This window comes from Astyanax mexicanus, chromosome 2 (genome assembly GCF_023375975.1).
Source record: "Astyanax mexicanus isolate ESR-SI-001 chromosome 2, AstMex3_surface, whole genome shotgun sequence".
In the NCBI taxonomy this organism is placed as follows: Eukaryota; Metazoa; Chordata; class Actinopteri; order Characiformes; family Acestrorhamphidae; genus Astyanax; species Astyanax mexicanus.
In genome coordinates, this window is record NC_064409.1 from 3,872,088 (window position 1) to 3,896,623 (window position 24,536).

The window sequence follows — 24,536 nt, forward strand, 5'->3', positions numbered from 1 at the left end:
GGTATTATTAGCTAACTCGCCCCTATAGTTAGTATGTTGACTAGCTCTTTACTAATGATAGCTAGCTCTCTGCTAACCTTAGTTCTCTTCCTGGTATTATTAGCTAACTCGCCGCTATAGTTAGTATGTTGACTAGCTCTTTACTAATGATAGCTAGCTCTCTGCTAATGTTAGCTAGCTCTCTGCTAACCTTAGGCCTCTTCCCGGTATTATTAGCTAACTCGCCGCTATAGTTAGTATGTTGACTAGCTCTTTACTAATGATAGCTAGCTCTCTGCTAACCTTAGTTCTCTTCCCGGTATTATTAGCTAATTCGCTGCTAACGTTAGTATGTTGGCTAGCTCTTCACTAATGTTAGCTAGCTCTCCGCTAACCTTAGTTCTCTCCCCGGATTACATATTTTCCCACCGGCATTAAATGCACTGAAAATCTGAAAATGTCATACCTACAGCAAATTTAAGACAATTTGAGACCTTAATTATCCGGATTTTAATTTAAGACATTTTAAGACTTTTTAAGGACCCCTGGCAACCCTGGGCATATGCTAGTCTTCATTCTCCTGGTGTTGTGGCATCATTAGCAGACTAGCAGCTGAATGGGCAGGGCATTTGGCCTAGCTAAATTAACAGGAGAAAAGAAATAAACAGGAGAAAAGAAGTATATTAAACTCTCACACACTCACCCTCCGAGCCGGCCTTTGTCCTTGTCCTTGTCCTTGCCCCGGTGGCCCACTCGGCTGGTGGACTTGATGTAGAGGTGGCGGTGCAGCTCATCAATCAGCACCAGATGAATGTTCAGCTTCTTGCTGTGCAGCTCCAGACGCAAGTCACTCAGACCTTCCACTTGCAACAGAGGACCCTCCAGAGACTCCACTGCAGACACCTGCACACAACAACACGGCACAGCTAAGCACAGAGACCACGGCTTTCAGAAAGCAATGATGTATAAGTAACTAGAATATAACATTCCGTAGTCAATTTTATTCATGTAGTTTATATAGATACAGGTAGACCCATGCATCTCACCATGTTTTTCAATATTGAGTAATCTAACTCATTTCTAGTTCCAATTCAGTAATCAGATTTAAGTTACTTATCCAAAAAACTGTGCATTACTATTGTGTCATTTTCCAAAACAAAAAGATATTGTAGCATCTGGCTGGAATCATTAAAAAATAATGCATTCTGGGAATTGCAGTGTGGGTGTGAAGTCGCCTAGGTGCTGCAGCTGTTGAAAGTAACCAATTAAGTAACTTGAATATATTTTAGTTACTTTTTTAAATCAAGTAATCCATAAAGTAACTTAGTATATTTTTAAAAGAGTAATCAGATTACTTACAGATTATCAAAGCCATCACTAGTTAGGCCCAAAAATATTATCTTCATAATTGGTTCTCTGCATTTCACCACACTGGATTTGAAATGAAACAAGTGAGATCCAGCTGAAATGTTTAGATTTATGGCGTTAAGCTAATGCTAGTGCGCTGGGCAGAGGTGGCTACGCTGTGCTGTGTAGAACAGCACCACCAAAGAGGCACACTGGCAGCACAGCTCACTAGCTAGTGCTAGCTAGTTAGCCTAACAAACACACTCATCTCACTCTGACCTGCCTGGAGAAACATGAGAACCAGCACTTTATCGGAGGAGCTCCTGCTGCTGTTTCTTTAACGCTTGAATCCTTGAATTAGTGTTTTGATTAGAGAAAAAAAGAACAGAAAAACAACAGAAAACAGCAATTATTTACTCAGAAAGAGATGAATAGAATTGCACAATCGATCCACAGCTCGGAAAAAAGTTCTTCTCGTCCCCCCAGACGAGCCCAGAATACGGGTCACGGGTGCAGAATTATTTATTCAGCTTGAAGAATAATATTTATGCACTCTGAATTTGTTAACTAGGGAAAGAAGGTTATTGTGGCTGATTTTAATACAGCAATGCCTTTAATGGCTTCAATAATAACATGATGTAACTTGATTAATTGATTAAACTTGTGCCTTACTGCAATAGAGCTTCTCTGTTGTTAACCCATCAGAGAAGTTTATCTGGCAGAAAGTGGAAATGATAGGAGTGGTTAAATCAACATTTTGGTACATTCTGAAAAAAAAGAAATAAGGGACAACAGTGAAGGATCACAGAATAGACAGAATCTCTACTCTACTGGAAGGAGGTGTATAAATATCCAAATCTAATATAAAGAGTGTTCACCACAAGCTGCAGATCATTTCCAATGTAAATTTTATTGGACAGCGACGATATACACCTACACTGTAGTTTCAGGCTAAAAAAAACACAATAAGGGGCTGAGGAAAGCCCTAATGGATTTGAATGAATCTGAAACATGAAGCCTTTATTTTACCTATAAAATAAACTGTGGAGAAACCGTTAGTACACACACACAAACAGCAGCCTGAAAGAGAGCAGCAGCGATCGAATACAGCATGGTAAACAAGGCACCTTCCCTTAGGCTTGACTTTGCTACTGCTGCTCTCAGAGCCATTAGGTCAGTACAGTACAGCAAACTGCATCTAAATCAGGTTACTGCAGCTACAGAACCGTACAGAACCGTACAGAACCCACCGGTTCAGCTGCCTCAGCCTCCACTCACCTCATCTGAACCACAGATCAGCATCTTCACACCTCCCTACAACATTTTACTCTCTCTCTCCATCTCTTTCTCTCTCTCTTCCTCTCTTTCTCTCTTCCTATCTCTCTCTCTATATATACCCCTTTCTAAACCCTCTCCCTACCTCTCTCTACCTCTCTCTATACCCTTTCTAAACCCTCTCTCTCTACCTCTCTCTCTACCTCTCTCTCTCACTCTCTCTCTATACCCTTTCTAAACCCTCTCTCTCTCTACCTCTCTCTCTCTCTCACTCTCTCTCTCTCTATACCCTTTCTAAACCCTCTCTCTACCTCTCTCTATACCCTTTCTAAACCATCTCTCTCTCTACCTCTCTCTCTCGCTCTCACTCTCTCTCTACCTCTCTCTGTACCCCTTTCTTAACGCTCTCTCTACCTCTCTCTATACCCCTTTCTTAACGCTCTCTCTACCTCTCTCTACCTCTACCTCTCTCTCTACCTCTCTACCTCTCCATCTCTTTCTCTCTCTTTTCCTGTCTCTCTCTTTTCCTGTCTCTCTCTCTTCCTCTCTTCCTGTCTCTCTCTCTCTCTCTCTCTCTATGCCCCTTTCTAAACCCTCTACCTCTCGCTACCTCTCTCTACCTCTCTCTATACCCCTTTCTTAACGCTCTCTCTGCCTCTCTCTAACAATTCAATTCAATTCAATATAGCTTTATTAGCATGACTGTGAATTACAGTGTTGCCAAAGCATTATAACAATTAACAACAATGGTATATGAACATACATAACAGACATAATAACATTTATAACAGAAAGTAATTATGATTATTATAATAATTATATCATTTATCAATAATTATAATTATATAATAATAATCATTTTCTCTGGGATGGGGTCCCCAGGATTTTAGAGGTCATTTTGAGGTGTTACCCACTGTCTCTCAGGCTGTGACACGCACTAATGTATTTGGCAGCGAGGGGGGCGGTGTGCCCCTCCCCCTCCCCTCTGCCTCTCTCTAACTCTCTCTACCTCTCTCTATACCCCTTTCTTAACGTGCTCTCTACATCTCTCTACCTCTCTCTATCTCTCTCTACCTCTCTCTATCTCTCTCTACTTCTCTCTATATCCCTTTCTTAATGCTCTCTCTACCTCTCTCTCTACCTCTCTCTCTACCTCTCTCTCTACCTCTCTCTCTCTACCTCTCTCTCTACCTCTCTCTCTACATCTCTATCTCTTTAGACTTCAGTCAGTCTCTCCTGAATTAAAGTAAAGCAATATGGGAAAACTCTACCGTCTTTAACCTTTTCAGAGCAAAATTATCTCCAAGCATGGAAAAAGAATGTTTTTTTTTTGTCTGTAATACACAGAAAATATACACAAAAAAAGACTAATAGTCTACTTTAAATCTATGTAGCAAATAAATATGTTTTTTTATTGCATTGGAAGCCTGTGTGCAATATGTCATATTTAATGAACCATCCCTAAATAATACAAAAAAACATGATTTAAAAGTGTTAAAAGTGTTCTAAATCACATGAAATTATTACAAATGAGCTGAATTAAAACAATTCTGTAAAGAAGAGTGGAACAAAATTCCTACACAGAAATTTGAAAGACTCTTGATTTCTTTTCTTTTTTTACCGACAATGATGGAACAACCAAGTTATTAGGTTTAGGGGAACAAACGTTATAATTTAAATTAAATATAAATTAAATTAATAAATGGCTATTTATATATACTCAGTTTTTAACCAAAATCAACTCAGTTTCACTAATTCACCAGTAACAGGGTCCATTCTATGAGATGAGATTAACACTGCCAGGTCCCACACTGTGAAAGCGATTAACAGAAGACTTACTGTGATCCTTCCTTTCTTCTGTTCACTTTCCTTTCTCCTCTACTCTTTATCAGCCCTGTATCTTTTATATCTTTCCATCTCTCTCTCCCGCTGCCCCCCAGCCTCTCTTTTCATTTCCCCGTAGCGGTTATTGCATGTTTGCATTTAATAAATCTTTATGGCAGTAAATGAAGGGGATTTTTTTATTAGGGGAGCTAATGGTGGAATGATAGCGCTCTGGAGGGCCATGGCTGGATATCTGCACATCGCCCCTGACGCCCGGGCGGGAGGCATTACACAGGTCAAGTGCGTGCATGCATGCATGCAAACGAGAAATACATTAGCTGCGAGCTACGCCGATTCACCGATAGATCATTCGCTTCAAACTAATAGAATAACTCAGAATCTCTCTCTCTCTGTTTTACTGCCGGTGGGATTTCATGATGGGAGACAGGCCAGTTAATGCAGGGCATAGCGTTAGTAAATTCACTCCGGAGGCACAGCTGAGGCACTTCAGCCGGCTGTAAATTCAGAGCACTGTCCGGAAACTCGGAGCGATCCGGACCCTCCAGCTGAAGATTCGAATTAGCCGGCGCATTCAAAAGCTATTAGCCAGCAGCCGACGGGACCACACAGCAAATCTAATAGCACTCTGAAAAAAAACGTTTATTATTCACTTGGCAGAACTGACTGTACCATATTCAACAAGCTTAAAGCAGCAAAATGTAAGAATTCTTTCTTTTAAATTGAAGCAGTAGAGTTCCTGAGTTAGGAGAGGACAAAATATAATAGTTAACTGCAGAGGTGGAAAAAGTACTGAAAAATTGTAATTAAGTAAAAGTACTTTTACTTTGCTATAATTCTACTCAAGTAAAAGTTAAAGTACTCATCTAAAAAATCTACTCGAGTAAAAGTAAAAAAGTACTCAATTTAAAAACATACTTTGAGTAAAAGTTACATAGTTACTTTTATTTATTTGACGTAAAAAAGTACAACAAATCATGAATTAAATAATTATTAAATTAAATAATTTGGACCTTTCAGGCAGTATTTGTTCAGACCACCACATAAAACATTTTCAAGAAGTGGCACAGGTTTCTATGATCCATTTTTTTCTTTACTGTTAAAAAGTTAAAAAGTTATGGTCATATAGGTGACTATAAACCGTATTTTTATAGTTTTACTGTTCATTATTAATTTTAACTAGCCATTGCTATGCTTTAACTGCTTTATGTACATGTTTTTTTTTAACATCCAAGCAGATGTCTTAATAAAAACTTAGAATGAAAACATAGAAAAAAAATGTTGGTTGGTGCATGTGCAGTGCCGTAAAGAAGCACATATTGATGGGAAAACTCAATTTGTTTTTAATGTAAACAATTTGGTTTTTTTCCCCCAGTATTTCATTTTTTACTCAGTAATCAGGAGTTTTCCAATGTAGCAAAGTAAATTACTTGTGTCAAAATGTACTTGAGTAAAAGTAAAATTACCTATTACCTCTGGTTAACTGCATTAATGTTCTTCTGTTCACATTCATTCTAAAATCAGGGCGGTCTAAAGCGCTGCCACTATGATTGGGAGATAGCTAGTTCGAATCCCGGTCATGCAGCTTGCCATCACCTGCCGGAACCCAGCGAACCTTGCTGTCTCTGGGTGGGTAGATGGCGCTCTTTCCCCTCATCACTCCTAGGGTGATGTGGATCAGCACAAGGCTGCGTCTGTGAGCTGATGTATCAGAAAACCGTGTCGCTGCGCTTTCCTCCAAATGCACTGGCTACTCATCAATGCTACATTCTACCTTGTCCACATGATCTTTACAAAACTGCGGACGAGCAGCAATGTTCTTCTTGGACAGCAAAAATGTGAGACTTTTCATCTAATGTGAGAGGCCTTCAGTTGCTTAGAAGTTACTCTGGGTCCTTTGTGACCTTGCCATCTATTACACCTCTATTACACCTTGCTTTAAATAAAACAGGCACCACCCACATAAACCTGATTGAAAACCCCTGACTAAATGACTAAGAATAATATTTTAGTCGCCTTTGTAAAACTGGGTTCTCTTTATCTACTTTTTTCTTTCAGTTCTTTTATTTGATTTTAGTGATAATCTGATGGTGTTTTAGGTTATATATATTTTTTTAAAGAAATATAGAAAATTCTGAAGGCTTTACAAACTTTCAAGCACCACTGTATGTCCATAGATCATTACTGCAAAATGATCAGGAATTGAGCAGGTGCTTTTCACACTGATTTCTCTTTTCAAAAGTCTGATTTTCTGCAATATTGCTCTTCTATAAATGCTATCTTTGCCCAGTTCTGACTTCACAATCTTGACCTCAGCTGAGGATAGAGAGACCTGTGGTTCTTTTATGTTCTCCTGGAGCTTTTGGAAACTTCCTGGATGATTTGCTGCTAAACCCTTGGGGACATTTCGGCAGGCCAGCCACTCCTGGCAAGATTCATTAATGTTCCTAGGGTTTTCAATTTGTAGATACCTGCTCGCTGTGCTTCAGTGATGCCCTAAAAGCTTAGAAATGTTTTGTATGCCTTTCCAGGCTGGTATATTTCAACAGATTTATTTCTCAGCTCTTCTGGATGGTTTAGTGTGCTTGTGAACACTTCATAGCAAGTACATCAAACTTTAAACCAAGGATGGCTAGACTGAACAACACAGTTGAATTTCTTCATCAATTAAATACAGCTAATTTGTTGCTTGAGTAACTAAGGGAGCGATTATGAGTGATAAATTCATGAGTACAGAGCATGTTGGATAGCTTTGCTCCTTAAATAAATTAAATTATGTTTAAAATGTGTTCTGTTCTTGTCTAATATTACATTTTAGCTCAGTGTCTTCAAAGCAGCTGCTGTGACTGTTCATGACGAGGATCCCTGGCCCCTATTTAATTTTATTAATTTATTTATTACTATTTATTTACTTTTTATTCTAATGTTATTACATTTTTATTGATTCCTATTTTCTTAGTTCATTATTATTATTATTTATTTTATCATTTCTAATCATCATTATCATTTTACTGTACTTTTACTTTTATTATCTTTTTATTATTTTTATTTTCTTTTTTAAATATGATAAAATCTTTACTTTTTACGTGATTTGATTATGATTAATCTATATTAAATGTTCATTTAAAATTAGTATTTATTATTATTCTCTTTTTTTTTACTATTTTGTTCCTTATTATTTCAAATTTCAATCCCCTTTATACTGTAAATGCTCTGCAATATTGTAAATGTATTCCAGAGTAAAAATAAAGGTTAATTGATTGATTAATAATACCTGACTGGTATAAGGTGCACTGGATTATACAGGGTTCTTGCAACATTTTAAAAGTCAAATTTAATGCTTTTTAAGACCTTTTTAAAACCTAAGTCATATTTTTTTTCATAGTAAATATATCATTTTCCCTTCAGTTATCTTTTTTCGTTTTGTTATTTTGTTCCATTGTGATAGAGAACAAAGCCAACATAACATATGTAAGTTGTATTACGTTAAACAACACACTGAGATGTATGTAGGAACCAAAACGAATAATGAAAGAACACCTAAATACTGAAATATCTTCCCTATAAATAATTATCAGAGACTTATTTTGACCTTCCAGTTCGCTAGCTCACTGCTAAAATTAGTACGTTAGCATGTTAGGTAGCTCGTCGCTAACCTCAGTTCTTTGCCTGGTAACGTAGCTACCTAATCGCTAAGGTTAGTTAACTTTCAGTCTATACCTACAGCAAATTAACAGTAAATTTAAGAGAATTTAAGACTTTTTATGGACCCTTTTTAAACCCTTTTTTATTTTTAAGAAAATAAAGGATTTTAATTGTGTCTTATAGTGTGAAAGATATGGTAAAAGCATTTACTTTGACAACAATTGGAAAAATAATCATCATATTAGTCAATTACTAAAATCGTCGTTATCATCAAAATCCGTTTTTATAGAAGTTCATGATCCATCATGATGAAATGAGAGAGGTAATGAGTGACAACCTGTCTGGAAGACTCACATCAGGGACTCTGAATGGAGTGACAGATGCTGGATGGTGTTACAGATGTGGGCGGGTGTACCGTGTTTCACCAGCCTGACTGAGACAACACTGTTTCTATGACAGAACTGCAAATTGAAACACCTTGTTCGCTGTAATCGACACTGGCAGTCCCAGCGCACCCTGCCTGATTCTGCCCTGTCACACATGCACACAGGGAGGAGGATCCACCCAGAGGACAAGAAAACAGGAGATACCGAGAGACAGAGAGAGAGAAAGACCCAATCCTGCTTCTCTTTCGTATATTGTATTGTATATTGTATATTCGTATATTAATCTTTGCAAATGAAATTATCTCATTTTAAGGCAATAAATGTCATTTTTTTGGACCTCTGATAAGAATTGTTGTCTTACTCTCTCTCTCTGTCTTTCTCACATGTGCTGAGATGCCTGGCCGGCCGGTCTTCCTGGATGTGTCCGTCCGTTCCAGCTTTCAGGAATCAGCCCTGTCCTTCTACTCATCAGAATTATTTCACAACCCTTCTAACTTCTGCTTTTTTTTTCTCTTTCTTTCCTTTCTGTTTTCTCTATCTATCTCTTTTACATGTATGGAGATGCCCTGTTCCTGATGTTCCCAGCCTGACTCTCCACTGCCCGCTGTGTTGTTCTCCGGCTCTGCAACCCTGCACTGATTACCATTAACACACTCAGTATCTGTTTCTGTATTAGCCATAGCTCTATAGTTTGTGCCCATCACATTCTTATATTCATAAATTAGTACCTGTTAAATTAGCCATAGTTCACATTAATTCTCTGTACTGTTTTTGTTCTGTTATTTGTTTGTTGTTTGTTTGTACTGAGCGGGTCAACCCGAGTAGGATGGGTTCCTCTGACTGAGTCTTGGTTCCTTCCAAGGTTTCTTCCTCTTAAAGGGAGTTTTTCCTTGCCACTGTGTCACCATAAAATTGGCATCTCTGTGGTGCTGCTCATAAGAGGCGTGGACCTGTTTTTTCCTGTAAAGCGGCTTTGTGACAACCTTTGTTGTAAAAAGCGCTATATAAATAAAATGGAAAAATAAAATGGAATTACTAAGCATAATCATATGTATTTTAGGAATATGATCTTATTTAGACTCACTTAAAATGTTCACCTTATTTCAAGTAATTTGAATTTACTTGAAGTTACTAGTCAAGTTATACTGCTTCTAGTGTACAAATTTAAGGCACAAAATAAGGCTGTTTTGCTTGATTTAAGTTTATTTCACTCATTTTGAAAGTTTGTAGTTGCTTATTTAAAAAAAAAAAATCTTACTAAGAAAAAATTTCTCACCTCATTGGCAGATTTATTTGATTAATTTAAGCATTTACATCTCAGTTCACGTATATTTTGTTTAGTTTTTGCCAATGGATTTTTTGCAGAAACAGAGGGGTACACTGCAAAAAAATAATCTTAGCCAGGGAAATTTCCTAAATTTAAGGCAATAAAACTTATTTTCTTCTCTGATTAGACTTTTGTCTCACTAAGCATTGTGTAAGTGTTAGATTATTTTGCTTATTTTAGGGATAATTGTCTTAATCATTATTACTTAGAATTTGTACCTCATTTTAAGTAATTTGAACTCAAAATAAGCACAATCAAGCAGCAATCAAGTTATTCTGATTCTTGTGTCCAAAAACTGTGTTACTTCACTCATTTTGAGACTTTGCCATTGCTTTTTTTAAGAAATCTTACTAAGAAAATTTTGCTTTCCCCATTGGCATATTTTTTTTGCTTAATATATACATATATTTGTCCTAATTTGCATATTTTTGTCAAGTTTTTGCCAATGGATTTTTTGCAGTGTAGGGCTAAGTGGTAATAGGGCCCACAGCTGAAATGGGATTGAGCTTGAGTCAGACTTAGGAAAGAAAGATCTGGAATGAGGAGACTGATGCTAGATGAATTTGCAACTTTCCTGCTCTTTACCCAGGTAGTTGTTAATTGCCCGTGTCTGCAGGTAGGAGTGGGTGTGTGAAATGATGGTAGAAACTGTACTAAATCACAGCACGCCACGGCCTTCTTTTGGTGCTGATGTAACGCCCACTGAGGGACCGCTGGAAAAACACACATCAAACGCCGGCACCTCTGAAAAATACCTGCCGTTCAACTTCTTCCTCTTTGATGAAGCTGAGATGTCTGAGAGCAGGGAGACGCAGGGGCAGCGTAGGCAGTCTCGGCAGTCTCTGACTCTAAAGCTCGTAATACATTAGCTGTTTCTGAACGCGGCTCTGCAGGTCACTCGGGACTCATTCCTTATGTAAATGGTGTAAATCAGCGCTAAGACAGAATACAGCACAGCCAACATCCATCTGAACACTCCCCCTCTCCCTCTCCCTGACACTTAATCGAGTTAAAGAGAGTTTAACACCACAGCGGATCTGGGACTCTGAGACCGTATTTACTCAGATGTAGAAATATTAAGAAATGTACCAACATTATTTATCTTTATATCTCTTTATATCTTTATATCTTTATATCCCTACAAACAAATTTAGTTCAATTTATTGATTCATTTAACCACACTCTACACAAGTTCCAAGCACCAGGAGGGGCATAAAGTTATCCAAAAGCAGTGTGTAAGACTGGTGGAGGAGAACATGATGCCAAGATGCATGAAAAAAACTGTGATTAAAAACCATCAGGGTTATTCCACCAAATATTGATTTCTGAACTCTTAAAACTTTATGTATGTGAAATTGTTTTTGAGGTCTGAAAGCTCTGGATCTTTTTTTTTTGTTGTTATTTCAGCCATTTCTCATTTTCTGTAAATAAATGCTCTAAATGAGAATATTTTTATTTGGAATTTGGGAGAAATGTTGTCTGTAGTTTATAGAATAAAACAACAATGTTCATTTTACTCATATTCATACATAAACATAAAGAAACATGTATATGCAAAGCGATGTGTTCATACAGTTCCACACAGACTTACCAGCATGTCGGTGGCATGAAGGTAGTGTTTTCTGGCCATGCACGTCTCCAGTCTCTGAGGAACCTGCTTAATGTTCTCAATCTCATCCAGCAGGTTGAGGACGTGCTTGTGTTCGACTCCTTCAATCCACAGCTTCCTCAGCTCGTCCCGCTTACAGTGGAGCAGCATCTTACACGAGAGCAGGTTCTCCTTCACCTAGAGAGAAGAGTTCATACCAATCATTCATAAATAACACACCCGGAAATGAGGACTAGTCAATATGATTTTGCTAGCATAATTCTAACAGGATCCATATTATGAACATGACTTTCAAATATTAGTTGATCTGGATTAACAGTGTCAAAGCCAACAATGCCAAATGGCACTAAAATAAATGTCAGGCCAAAATAGTCTCTCTCTACCAACTTAACTGACCGATTATCAATTTAGTTTTTGGGTCCAATGATTTATTGAAGTCCATATCTCCGGTGTTTTAGGTCATTGTCCTGTTGCATCACCCAACTTCTACAGTTTATAAGCTAAAACACAGACACTCTGACATTATCCTACAGAATTATTTCATAGACTTGGAAATTTAGCTTTGGTTTAGTTCAATCTTAGGGTCATCTGCACACAAATCATTTTGCCAATACTTTAAGGTTTCAACAGTTTCTGATCATAGATCCTCTAAAAAGTGCTTTTTGGTGTGGCATATCCTTCTTGTGCAGAGTTAACTCCAAAAGTCTGAGTATTTATCAGTCAAATTAACTTTAGTCCATACCTCCAAAGTAGCAAGACTCTAATAGCTCTTTTGAAGTCATTACACATTATTTTTTGAGGGTTCACATATATTTTCCACCCACTAGCACTCTAAGGTTTTTATGGTTGCTCTCAATAAAGACATAAATGTATTATTATATACATTTATTTCAATTTTTTTATCCCATTTTCTTCCTAATTTACAAGGCCAATTACCCAACCAAATCATTAGGAATCCCCCAATCACTAGTAGTGATGCCCCAACACCAGGAGGGTGAAGACTAGCACACGCCTCCTCCGATACATGTAAAGTCAGACTCCGCCTCTTTTAGAACTAATGCACTAACTAACTCAGCATTAGCTCAGAGGAAAGCACAGCGACTCGCTTCTCATACATCAGCTCACAGATGCAGCCTTGTGCTGATCCACATCACCCTTTGGAGTGATGAGGGGAAAGAGCGTCATCTACTGCACCCACCTAGAGAGAGAGCAAGGCCAATTGTGCTCTCTAAGGGCTCTGGCAGCTGATGAACGCAAGCTACATAAACGGGATTCGAACCAGCGACCATCTCCCGATCAATATTTGAAGAAAACAATTAAATTTTAAAAGATATTCACATACTTTTCCTGCCACTTTAAGCATGGTACCTGTAGCACAAATCAAAGTAAGCTAAAAAAAATCCTCCACTCAAGCAAGCGTTTCAGTCACTAGTGTCTTTTAAAACTGATCTGTGTACGAGAAAAAGAAGTGATCGCTGGTCCCTCGGCATCTCATCAAGAACATTAGCTGTAAACAGACTGAGCTGGCTGCTGTACCCTAATTTCTCCAGAGAGGGTGCGAGGAAAGAGTGTGGGGGTGTGTGTGTGTGAGTGGGGATGCCTTCAGTGATGAGAAGACACATTTGACACCCCAAAAACTGCCAAGAGCTTCAGGGACGAACCATCAGGCCGTCACTATTAGCAGCAGTGCTACGGCATAGCTCCTGGTGACTGGGACTCGTTTAAAAAGTTTATTTTACAGAAGCAGACAGGGGGCTTTTTATTCTATTTACTCTACTGTGCATCATCTGTCTAATCCATTAGGAGACAAAATAAGAAAATTAATGTACCATATTTTTTGCACTATAAAACCTTTAATTTTCCCAAAAATCGTCAGTGCGCCTTATAATCTGGTTCTCCTTATGTATGAATTCTACCAGTCAGGTATTAAGGAGCAGTAAAGCCACTCAATTGAAGCAAAGAGTTATACAGGACTTTCAGTCAAATTCTCCAGCAGTATTAGCATAAGCCGCTAACCATGCTAAGCATTAGCTCTTTTGCCGTTCAAAGGCGAATAATATCGGACAGTACCCTGCTGCTAGCCCTGGCTAGCACTGCTGAAGCAGCATTAGCATTAGCCACTTACCGCGCTAAGTGCTAGCTCAAGATATACTCAGAAGTGAGTATTATTGGACTATAGCGAGCTGCTAAGCCCTGCTAGCACTGCTGAAACATTAGCATTAGCCGCAAACTGCGCTAAGTGCTAGCTATTTTGTTGTTCTGAGGTTAGTATTATCAAACTGTAGCCTGCTGCCAACCATGGCTAGAACTGCTGGAGCAGCATTAGCATTAGCCACTAACTGTGCTAAGTGCTAGCTCTTTCACTGTTCAGAGGCGAGTATTATCAGCCTGTATCCTGTGTGTTTATCGAATTAAAACAAGCTGCATGGAATAAACCGCTAGCTATTATAGCCCTAATATTGCCCACAGAAATCTAAGCTTACTGTAAATAAACAGAAGCTTTTTACTCAGCCAAATAAACGTTTTTTTAGGAGAGAAATCTGTTACTATTACAGTTTTGTTTACTTAGCTTAGCTTAGCTTTACCGGCATAGCCACCCAGCTGTGAGATCTACTGAATTAGCGGGGAAACATGGCGACACCCCTGTTCCTTACTAGTGTCGCATAACACGCCTTCTAATCCGGTGTGAGTTATTGTGCAAACAAATACGGTCTGATACAGAGTGTGTGAGTGTGTCTCACCTGTTTGATCTTGTTGCGAGAGTTGGTGATCCTCTCGGTGATGCTCTGGTACGTGCGAATGGCGGTGGTGAGCTCAGTGTAGTGCTGAACAATGAGTTCATCCAGATCGCGGTCACATTTCTCATAGGCGTCCTCCAATCGGCTCTTCTCCGTCTCCCGGTCCTGCACATCATCACTGCTTGACAGCGTCCTGTAGCAAAGAAAAACACATTTATATATTTAAAAATTAGAATCGAAGTACAAAAACTGCATTCTAAAGAGCATTTGTCGTTTTTTCTTTATTTAAAAATGTTCTGCACTGTAGATTAATACTAAAGTCATACAAACTATGAAAAAATAACATGCCTTTGTGTTGTGTATTTAGGATTTTCTGCAAGGTACGCACTGAATATGGACACTTCCTCCTGATTATCTTTATCTGCGAAGATGATTGTGCCCACAGAATTTTGTGATTCTTTTTGTTTTTTTGCATTCATTCAACTTTGTGCAAAAAATTAAAATAATATTAATCACAAAAAAAAGAAAAATATATGGAATTTTTAGTAAGAAGCTTATTAAAAACCATTAAAAATACTATAGCGCTAGATTCAGCTCTGAGCACCGCAATCACTGAACTGAAAATAACATACATATACACATAGGCTTCACATACCCTGCCTCCTGGCGACAGCTGCTATGCTATGCAGAGTCTATGTTTATATATATATATATATATATATATATACGTATATATATATATATATATATATATATATATATATATATATATATATACGTATATATATATATATATATATATATATATATATATATATATATATATATATATACGTATATATATATATATATATATGTCTGTGTCATTATCAGTACAGTGATGGCGGCGCTCGGAGCTGATGCTAGTAGCGCTATAGGATGTAAACGGTGTTTTTTAATAAGCTTCTTGTGCACTTTTTAAATTATTAATGCCTCGTTTTAAATGTCAGAGCTCTCCGTCAGGATTCTAGTAAGGAGGTGTGGAACTACTTTGCGCTGGATAACGGTGTAAAAAGTGATTTATCAGGGTAAATTATGCCCCGTATCCCCCAGTCTGAAGGGTTTTTGGACAAACTGTTAAAATTTCTGGATCTCTGAACACTGTGGGAGAACGGAGGTGTGCTATTCATCAAAGATAAGAATTTCTATCATGTTTTACCACAAGAAAAGTTCTCCTAGAGACCTCTCTTATGAGAAAGTGGAAGATTAAAAAAAATCCTACTAGATAAGCAGAGGCATTTCAGCAGTAATTAAAAGTTACAAATTACAAATAATCTGAATTTTATAGAAACTTTTAACTATGCAGAGAGATTCTGCTTCATATACTGCAAATTAGGTTATCTGTTCCATTTAAAGCCAGCTCTCCCTCTATTTCAGGTGCTGACTGGGGACAATGGACAGCCAGCAAGAATCCCAGATGGCTGACAGCCAGAGACAACACCACCACAGCTCAAAGAAACTGTCATGATTAATCTCCACTGCAGTGCGACTTGTGGTTACAAAGCAAAGGCAAGCAGAGCGGACTCTCCCCACAGAGCTCATTACAGCCACAGCGCACTCTCAACGCCCAACACAGACACAGAGAGAGAAGGAGAGGAACGCTGGACTCAAACACAGACCACCTTCCTTCTGCTGGACAAGAGGAAAATACACTGTAACTTACGCACCCAACGACCTCAACAACCTTAACCTGAAAACTCAGCACTGTGGTGCCCAACATACGGGTGCACCTCAAACAATTATATTTGAATAAATCATTGAAAAGTTACTTTATTTCAGTAATTCAGTCCAAAATGTGAAACTCATATTATATAGATGTTTATTTCTTTTATTGTTAATTATTATGGTTTACAGCCAATGAAAACCCAAAAATCAGTGTCTCAGAAAATTAGAATATTATATAAGACCAATTGGTACTTTTTTTGGCAATGTGCCAAGTCCTGCTGGAAAATGAAATGAGATGAAATCCACATCCATAAAAGTTGTCAGTAGCAGAGGGAAGCTGTAAGATATGAAGTGCTGTAAGATTTTGTGGGAAAACAAATCTGCACTGACTTTAGACTTGATAATAAAACACAGTGGACCAACACCAGCAGATGGCATGTCTCTACAAACCATCTCTGATTGTGGAAATTTCACAAACTTCTGGTCCCTTGATTTCCAAATGAAATGCAAAATCTACTGATGGTCAATAATGAAGATGCGGATTTCATTTTCCAGCAGGACTTGGCACACTGCCCACACTGCTAAAAGTATCAATTGGTCTTATATAATAATTAAATGTTCTTATTAGAATATTATTATTATTATTTTTATTAATTTGGGGTTTTCATTGGGTGTAAGCCAAAAAAAATGCTTAAAATAGAATGAACTCACCCTACAGGATGTTGAAATTGAATCTGAATTGGAATTACAATAATTAAAATAGAATTTAGGCCTGTCATGATAATTACATTATTTTACAGTCTTATCGTACCATAAATGGACACAACCTCAATAATATTTGATAATGTGATATGGACTATTTATTATGTTATATCTGTTATATTATAGGGTTTGTTCGCATATATAGCAACAAACAGTATTTTAGCCAGTCATCCAATAATGACCAATCAGTGCTTTAATAACTGACTCCATACACACAGTGTTGACAGACTGCGGTAGGTGAAGAAAAAAGTATATATTTCTATGATAAATTTAAATTGTGTTGTCTTTAAAAGGGTATATTTGATTTGGCATTTAAATGGTCTTAAAATGACAATAATATTGTTTATCGTAATAATCTAATCGTAAAAATTCTAATTGGGACAGACTGAGTTTTGTTTGTTTTTTTGGGTGAATAATATTAAAAATAATACATGTTGGATGAGCCCTACGTGTACCATTAGTTGTTAGGCAGAGGATTTGGCACAATGTCACAAGTCACAATTCCCCACAAAAAGAGCCATCATGATCAGAGGTAATGATTTACAGACCACTGAAAGCCAGAGGTGTGAAGTAATAAAGTACAAATACTCTGTTTCCTTACTGAAGTAGAAATGTTGGTTATCTATACTTTACTGGAGTAATTACTTAACATTTTCACACAATTATTAGAACTTTATAAGTTCTCATTACTCCTATTTAATTTCAGTTGGTTTTCATTCCCGCTTCTCATCGTTCAATAAAACCCCTATCCAGATAAATCTAAAAGAGTGAGTTTATCACAGACGTATGTAGTCTAGTATGAAGATGATTTGTGCAGAGACTCAAGAGAATTCCAGACAAACTCCAGCCCAACTAAGCTTTAAATTTAATATATTTACATTGTTCTGTATTTAAAATACATTCATTTCCAATCAGCTTATATGCAGCTGAAACAAGGAACAGCCTAGTGCATCTCAAATTATATTATCAACATCAACATTTTAATAACACATTATAGTCATTATGACTTTTAGAAAAATGTGCTTTGGGGAAAGGGGGGGGGGTAGTCCACTATATGTCTAATGGTATTTTTTTTTTTATCTAACATTACTTTTACTTTTGTACTTTAAGTAGTTTTGAGACCATCACTTTTATTAGCAGGGCAACAGAATGTGGCAGGATAACAGAATAGCAGGGTAACAGAATAGCAGGATAACAGGATAGCAGGGTAACAGGACAGCAGGAAAACATGATAACATGAAACAGGTCAGCAGAGTAACAGGATAGCGGGATAACAGAATATCAGAGTAACAGAATAGCAGAGTAACAGGACAGCAAGGTAACAGAATAGCAGGTTAACAGAATAGCAGGATAACAGGACAGCAGGGTAACAGGATAGTATAATAGCAGGGTAAAGGAATATCAGGGTAACAGAATAGCAGGGTAACAGAATAGCATGAAACAGGACAGCAGGGTAACAGAATAGCAGGGTAACAGAATAGCAGAGTAACAATAGCAAGGTAACAGGAGAGCAGAGTAACAGGATAGAAGGAAAACAAGATAGCAGGGTAACAGAATAACAGGGTAAAAGAATATCAGGATAACAGAACAGCAGGGTAACAGAATAGCAGGGTAAAAGAATATCAGGATAACAGAACAGCAGGGTAACAGAATAGCAGGATAACATGAAACAGGACAGCAGGGTAACAGCATAGCAAGGTAACAGGAGAGCAGAGTAACAGGATAGAAGGAGAACAAGATAGCAGGATAGCAGAAAAGCAGGATAAAAAGAAGATAACAGGATAATATAATACCAGGATAACAGAATAGCAGCGCAGCATAAAACAGGATAACAGAATAGCAGGATGAAAAGCAAGAGTAACAGGATGTTGGCTAGCCGGATTAGCTCGTATGCTAATGTTATGGTTTTTGTTTTGGGATTGAAGCCGCTGGAAACAGCGGTTGTATAAAACACCCCGCTAATAAAAGCACAGCGGATGAACGCAGACAGGCAGAGGAATCAGAACCGGCAGGTCTTACCGAATAACGGAGATTAATAAACCCGAGGGGTCCTTGCTTTTAGACACTGCGCTCCGGTATCGCCCTGTATCTGCTGCCATCTTTACACTGCTACACCCCAACACACCACTTCCGGAACTACAGCGGAGACAGCCAATCAGGAGAGGGCAGTTACTGAACTGTCAGGTGACACCACCAAGGCTTCGTGGGAAATGTAGTTTTTATTGTTTTCTCGCTGAGTTTTCAGTATATAATGATGTAAATACTGTTTTGAATATATAGAGAACCAGTCAAACGTTTGGACACACCTTCTATAATCCAGAATATTTTTTTATTATTTTTTAAGAAAACTGGGCTCTCTTCATTTTGTGATAGTAAGTAATTATTTTAAAAGAAAAAAACGTTTTTTTCCCCAAAAAAAACAAAATAATAACTTAGTATCTCAAAATAATGACATGCTATCTTAAAATAGTGACAAATAAACATTACAAACAAATAAATATTACATACTATATCATGATAATATGATACTAAATCTCGATTGAGCTGGTGGGACGGCTCAAAGTGGGCGGCGGAAAATTTCCCAAATTTTTAAATCCTAAACTTAACAGGTATGCTCTAAAAGTCTAAAAAGAAAAAAAAATGAATCCAATTAACTAAAATATGTAATTGCTTTTGTAATGTCCATAGCTTTGGATGGTGTTTAATATTTTTATTATAGATTTGATATTGACCCTTTTACTTCACAAATCATCCATAAACAGTAACATTAACATGCTAAAAGTGTTGTAAATCACATAAAACTAGTAAAAACAAGCTCTTATTTGGTTTATTTGCAGACATACCAAGCTGCAAAAATGTACTTCGGTGTACCCCGGACCTGGACCTTGATGTGGAAACTCTTGCTCTTCCTTTCCTATGGCGATCCTGATGAGAGCCAGTTTCATCATAACGTTGACATTAGGATACTTTAAAAAATCTTTTTTTGTTGTTGTTTTTCTTTACTTAGTTGAGTAGTTCTTGCTTCTCATAATCTGGATTAAAACATCACTCAAATATTCACTATTCACTGTATACCTGGAACTCTACCTCTTCACTACTTTACTTTAACTGATGCTCTCAAACACTTTATTAAGAGACAAGAAATTCAAGTAATTAACTCTTGAGTAGTTCAGCACAGCTGTTAACTGAAAACCTGAATTCCAGGTGACTCTACCTCATAAAACTGACCAAGAATATCCAGCAATAAAAAGCAAGAGTAGCTACTTTGAATAATGTAAAATATAAAACATATTCTGTTTTGTTTTATATACTTTTTTGTATCCTAAATAATTCCATATGCTCTTTTCTTCATAATTCGGATGACTTTAGTATTAATCTACAATTGAGATTTTTTTTTAAATAATGAAAAACACTGAAATTATGGTATGTCCAAATGAATGGTACTGTATAATATGTCTAAATCATATTCAGCTATAAAATACATTTCTTTTTTTTTTCTCAAGTAAAACTTTCCTAGCTAACAGGCTGTAATTTAAGATGATACTGAAATGTGTATAGTGTTAATGTAATTTAGACAAACACATTTATATTGTTGCTGACCAATAAAAAGCATGCGCAGTATACAAGTGAATTATCCTAATTGAAACACTACCTGTTATAGGTGAGAAACACCATTATAGCACTAAATATTGATACAATAATTAGTATTAGTATCAAATTAACCCTGGAAAACCATTGCTGTTCCTGACAAATGAACATAATAGGAGGGTTAAATTGGAGTAAATGTAAAATAGAAGTTTATTCCAAGTAAATATAGATCATTTATATTTGTCCATTCATCCAAAATAGAAAATAACATAACATACACAAATGAAATATATTCATATATATATATATATATATATATATATATATATATATATACACATTTTTCTTAATACTGCTGTTACTATAACTACACAAAACATTTAACCCTTGTGTGGTGTTCGGGTCTGTGGGACCCGTTTTCATGTTTCATCAAATGATACTAAAAAAATATTTTTTCTAACTCAAACTCATTGGCATTGGCTCATTTTTTGTGAAAAACATATATCAAAACACATTTTCGATAAACACACACTGTACACCCCCCCCCCCCCCCCTACCCTGTATTTATATTACATACAGCATGTTTGGCCAAGGGCTAATAAACATTGCTTCATTTGTAAATTTGAAACTAAACAAATTTTCTACTCATATCTTGAGTTTAATTCATTTTCTTTTACATTTTATTAAAAAACTAATAAAAAAAAGAGTAGCACTTTTTAAAAGAAATGTAACATAAGAAAGGTAAAGGGCAAATATTAACCATGTAAGCTGTTTATATTGCTTGTAATTTAGGTGAAGCGAGCATGTGTAAAGCATTTTAATGTAGAATTGCTTAATTTTGCTGAATTAAATACAAGTAACAAAGTAAACGAGTAACAAAAATATGAACACCACACAAGGGTTAATAACATGTATACATCATAATAATTTGTATATACAATCAATTCTGGACTTGACCAGGACCGGCAGCCTTTCTCTCAGTATCTCTTGACAATCTGGGCAGCTTAAAACCCAGGAGGAAAGGGCATTGATCCCGGTGAAGAGGGGTTGATAAGGCCGGCTCTGCTTTGATTGATATATCAGTGGACAGTAGAGATAACAAAGTGGGTAATCTTTGTGTTTTCTAAAAAGAGAAACAATCACCTAGACTCTCAGCTCAGTTTTTTTTTTTTCTGTAACAGTGTGAGCTTCCCTGAGCCAACTTTAATTCCAGAGGTCTTATCAGCCTTTCTTTTTCAGCCAACATCCCATCACCCTGCCTAATCCACTGTCCTTTACTGATGACAAGCACTGAGGTGACTATCTCCCATCACTTCCCATAGTCCTGTAGATCCTTCTAAACAGGGGTTCAAAGAATTCAATGTACTCACGTCACTCAGGGCCAACACTGTCCGTCGGGTTTACTTTTTACTGCACCAGATCAGCAGAGATCTGCAGTGTGTGGGAACCCAGAACTCGGTAACACTTTACTTGGATGGTCCATTTGATGGCCTCTTTGATGCTCAACTGACATTCAACTGACATTCAACTAACATTCAACTACATGTCTATTAAATGCAAATGAACTAAAAGGTGAAAGTAAATGATTCTCTATTGACTAAAACCCTACATTCAACTCTAATCCAAACACTTATCTTAATAATTTTAGGATTGGGTTTAGGGTTAGATTTGAAGCTTAGGGTAAGGGTTAGGTGTAGGGTTCGATTTTAGGGTTGATTAATGGTTAAGGTTAGGGTTAAGTGTAGGGTTAGATTTTAGGGTTGATTAAGGGTTAAGGTTAAGGTTAGGGTAAGGGTTAGGTGTAGGGTTGATTAAGGGTTAAGGTTAGGGTTAGGTGTAGGGTTTGATTTTAGGGTTGATTAATGGTTAAGGTTAGGGTTAGGTGTAGGGTTTGATTTTAGGGTTGATTAATGGTTAAGGTTAGGGTTAGGTATACGGTTAGGTTTTAGGGTTGATTAATGGTAAAGGTTAGGGTTAGGTGTATGGTTAGATTTTAGGGTTGATTAAGGGTTAAGGTTAGGGTTAGCTGTAGGGTTCGATTTTAGGGTTGATTAATGGTTAAGGTTAGGGTTAGGTTTAGGGTTAGATTTTAGGGTTGATTAATGGTTAAGGTTAGGGTTAGGTATACGGTTAGGTTTTAGGGTTGATTAATGGTTAAGGTTAGGGTTAGGTATACGGTTAGGTTTTAGGGTTGATTAATGGTTAAGGTTAGGGTTAGGTGTATGGTTCGATTTTAGGGTTGATTAATGGTTAAGGTTAGGGTTAGGTTTAGGGTTAGATTTTAGGGTTGATTAATGGTTAAGGTTAGGGTTAGCTGTAGGGTTCGATTTTAGGGTTGATTAATGGTTAAGGTTAGGGTTAGGTGTAGGGTTTGATTTTAGGGTTGATTAATGGTTAAGGTTAGGGTTAGGTATACGGTTAGGTTTTAGGGTTGATTAATGGTTAAGGTTAGGGTTAGGTGTAGAGTTAGATTTTATGGTTGATTAAGGGTTAAGGTTAGGGTTAGGTGTAGGGTTAGATTTTAGGGTTGATTAAGGGTTAAGGTTAGGGTTAGCTGTAGGGTTCGATTTTAGGGTTGATTAATGGTTAAGGTTAGGGTTAGGTTTAGGGTTAGATTTTAGGGTTGATTAATGGTTAAGGTTAGGGTTAGCTGTAGGGTTCGATTTTAGGGTTGATTAATGGTTAAGGTTAGGGTTAGGTATACGGTTAGGTTTTAGGGTTGATTAATGGTTAAGGTTAGGGTTAGGTGTATGGTTAGATTTTAGGGTTGATTAAGGGTTAAGGTTAGGGTTAGCTGTAGGGTTCGATTTTAGGGTTGATTAATGGTTAAGGTTAGGGTTAGGTTTAGGGTTAGATTTTAGGGTTGATTAATGGTTAAGGTTAGGGTTAGCTGTAGGGTTCGATTTTAGGGTTGATTAATGGTTAAGGTTAGGGTTAGGTGTAGGGTTTGATTTTAGGGTTGATTAATGGTTAAGGTTACGGTTAGGTATACGGTTAGGTTTTAGGGTTGATTAATGGTTAAGGTTAGGGTTAGGTGTAGAGTTAGATTTTATGGTTGATTAAGGGTTAAGGTTAGGGTTAGGTGTAGGGTTAGATTTTAGGGTTGATTAAGGGTTAAGGTTAGGGTTAGGTTTAGGGTTTGATTTTAGGGTTGATTAATGGTTAAGGTTAGGGTTAGGTATACGGTTAGGTTTTAGGGTTGATTAATGGTTAAGGTTAGGGTTAGCTGTAGGGTTAGATTTTAGGGTTGATTAAGGGTTAAGGTAAAGGTCAGGTGTAGTTTTAAAAACATTTTCAGGCTGTTTTAATAAGCGAAGTCTGTTCAGAATGATGTTAATAAAGCTATAATATACAAGATGTTATGCTATAACATGTAATTGGCCTTAGATTAGCGCAGCAGTGTCAAAATTACAGGTTATTGCACGAACCTGTATTATTGCTATTGATTGCGATACCACAGTTTTTATCTCTGTTTATTGAAAGATTTTGAGTTAAAGAGGAGGAGAAAATAGGATCTGTTTGGTTATAAAAACTCCACCAGTTAAAATAGTTCCATTGCTGCTCTGTTTGTAGCTGCGCTGTTTGGCTTGTAAGCGCTGCATCGTTGCTATGTTATCTGTATGCTCAAAGTAATACATGGAGCGCTTCGGTTACAGTGTATTATCGGCTGATAACAGCACTCAGAGAACGCCTCTCAGCCAATCACATTGCAGGGTTGAAAGTAACTGTGGTATAATTAACATTGCAACACTGAAGAAGCGTAGACCTATTATCTAAGAATAATGCTTATTAAGAACAGATAGATCTCTGAAAGACTAAAACAAAAACAAAGTGAATACTCATCCACAGGCCTAAACATCGGTAAATTAGGCTACAAGATTGATGTCGGAATGACTTTCTTGTATAATTAACAATGTTTAAGAATATAAAACACTTTCTGAACAAACAAACATTTTAAAGTACCAGTTTAAAATAAGACTCCCTTTATAAATAAATTATAAATGGTTTACAGTTAGTTTATTAATGGTTACAAATGAGGTTGCCTTAAAAATCATTAATAATCAGTTATAACACATTATTAGAAAGGGCAACAATATATATGGCTGTGAGTTCATTATTTGGCAAACAACAGTTGATTGTTGCCCTTTCTATGTATGTGTTATAACCGATTATTAATGATTTTTAAAGCATTTACAACCTAATAAGTAACTATTAATAAACTAATTGTAAACCATTTATAAACCCTTTATAAAGGTAGTCTTATTTTAAAGTGGTACCCATTTCAATATTTAGCATATTGCTGTCCTTCTGTCCTTTATTGATCATTTTAAACA

At 36.9% G+C, this 24,536-nt stretch overlaps 1 protein-coding gene and 1 long non-coding RNA gene across 4 annotated transcripts in view; both read right to left on the reverse strand.

Moving 5' to 3' along the window:
- The window catches only part of exoc4 (exocyst complex component 4), a 236,622-nt gene extending 217,884 nt beyond the window's left edge, over nt 1-18,738 (reverse strand). For both annotated transcript variants that reach the window (XM_049474996.1, XM_049474995.1), the window contains exons 1-4: nt 18,634-18,738; nt 14,152-14,341; nt 11,393-11,587; nt 683-882 (exon numbers count right to left, since the gene is read on the reverse strand). In XM_049474996.1, the coding sequence (XP_049330953.1) occupies nt 683-882; nt 11,393-11,587; nt 14,152-14,341; nt 18,634-18,713 (665 nt within the window). In that variant the 5' untranslated portion in view covers nt 18,714-18,738. The remainder of the gene's footprint in view (nt 1-682; nt 883-11,392; nt 11,588-14,151; nt 14,342-18,633) is intronic.
- On the reverse strand, nt 2,872-3,774 carry LOC125799093 (uncharacterized). Of its 2 annotated transcripts, none has more exons than XR_007437945.1 (3): nt 3,611-3,774; nt 3,212-3,256; nt 2,872-3,015 (listed from the first exon to the last, which is right to left on the reverse strand). It is a non-coding gene; the product is annotated as an uncharacterized LOC125799093 (long non-coding RNA). The 2 variants fall into 2 exon arrangements; XR_007437944.1 differs by having other exon boundaries at nt 2,872-3,050.
- Nucleotides 18,739-24,536: the final 5,798 nt, after the last annotated feature.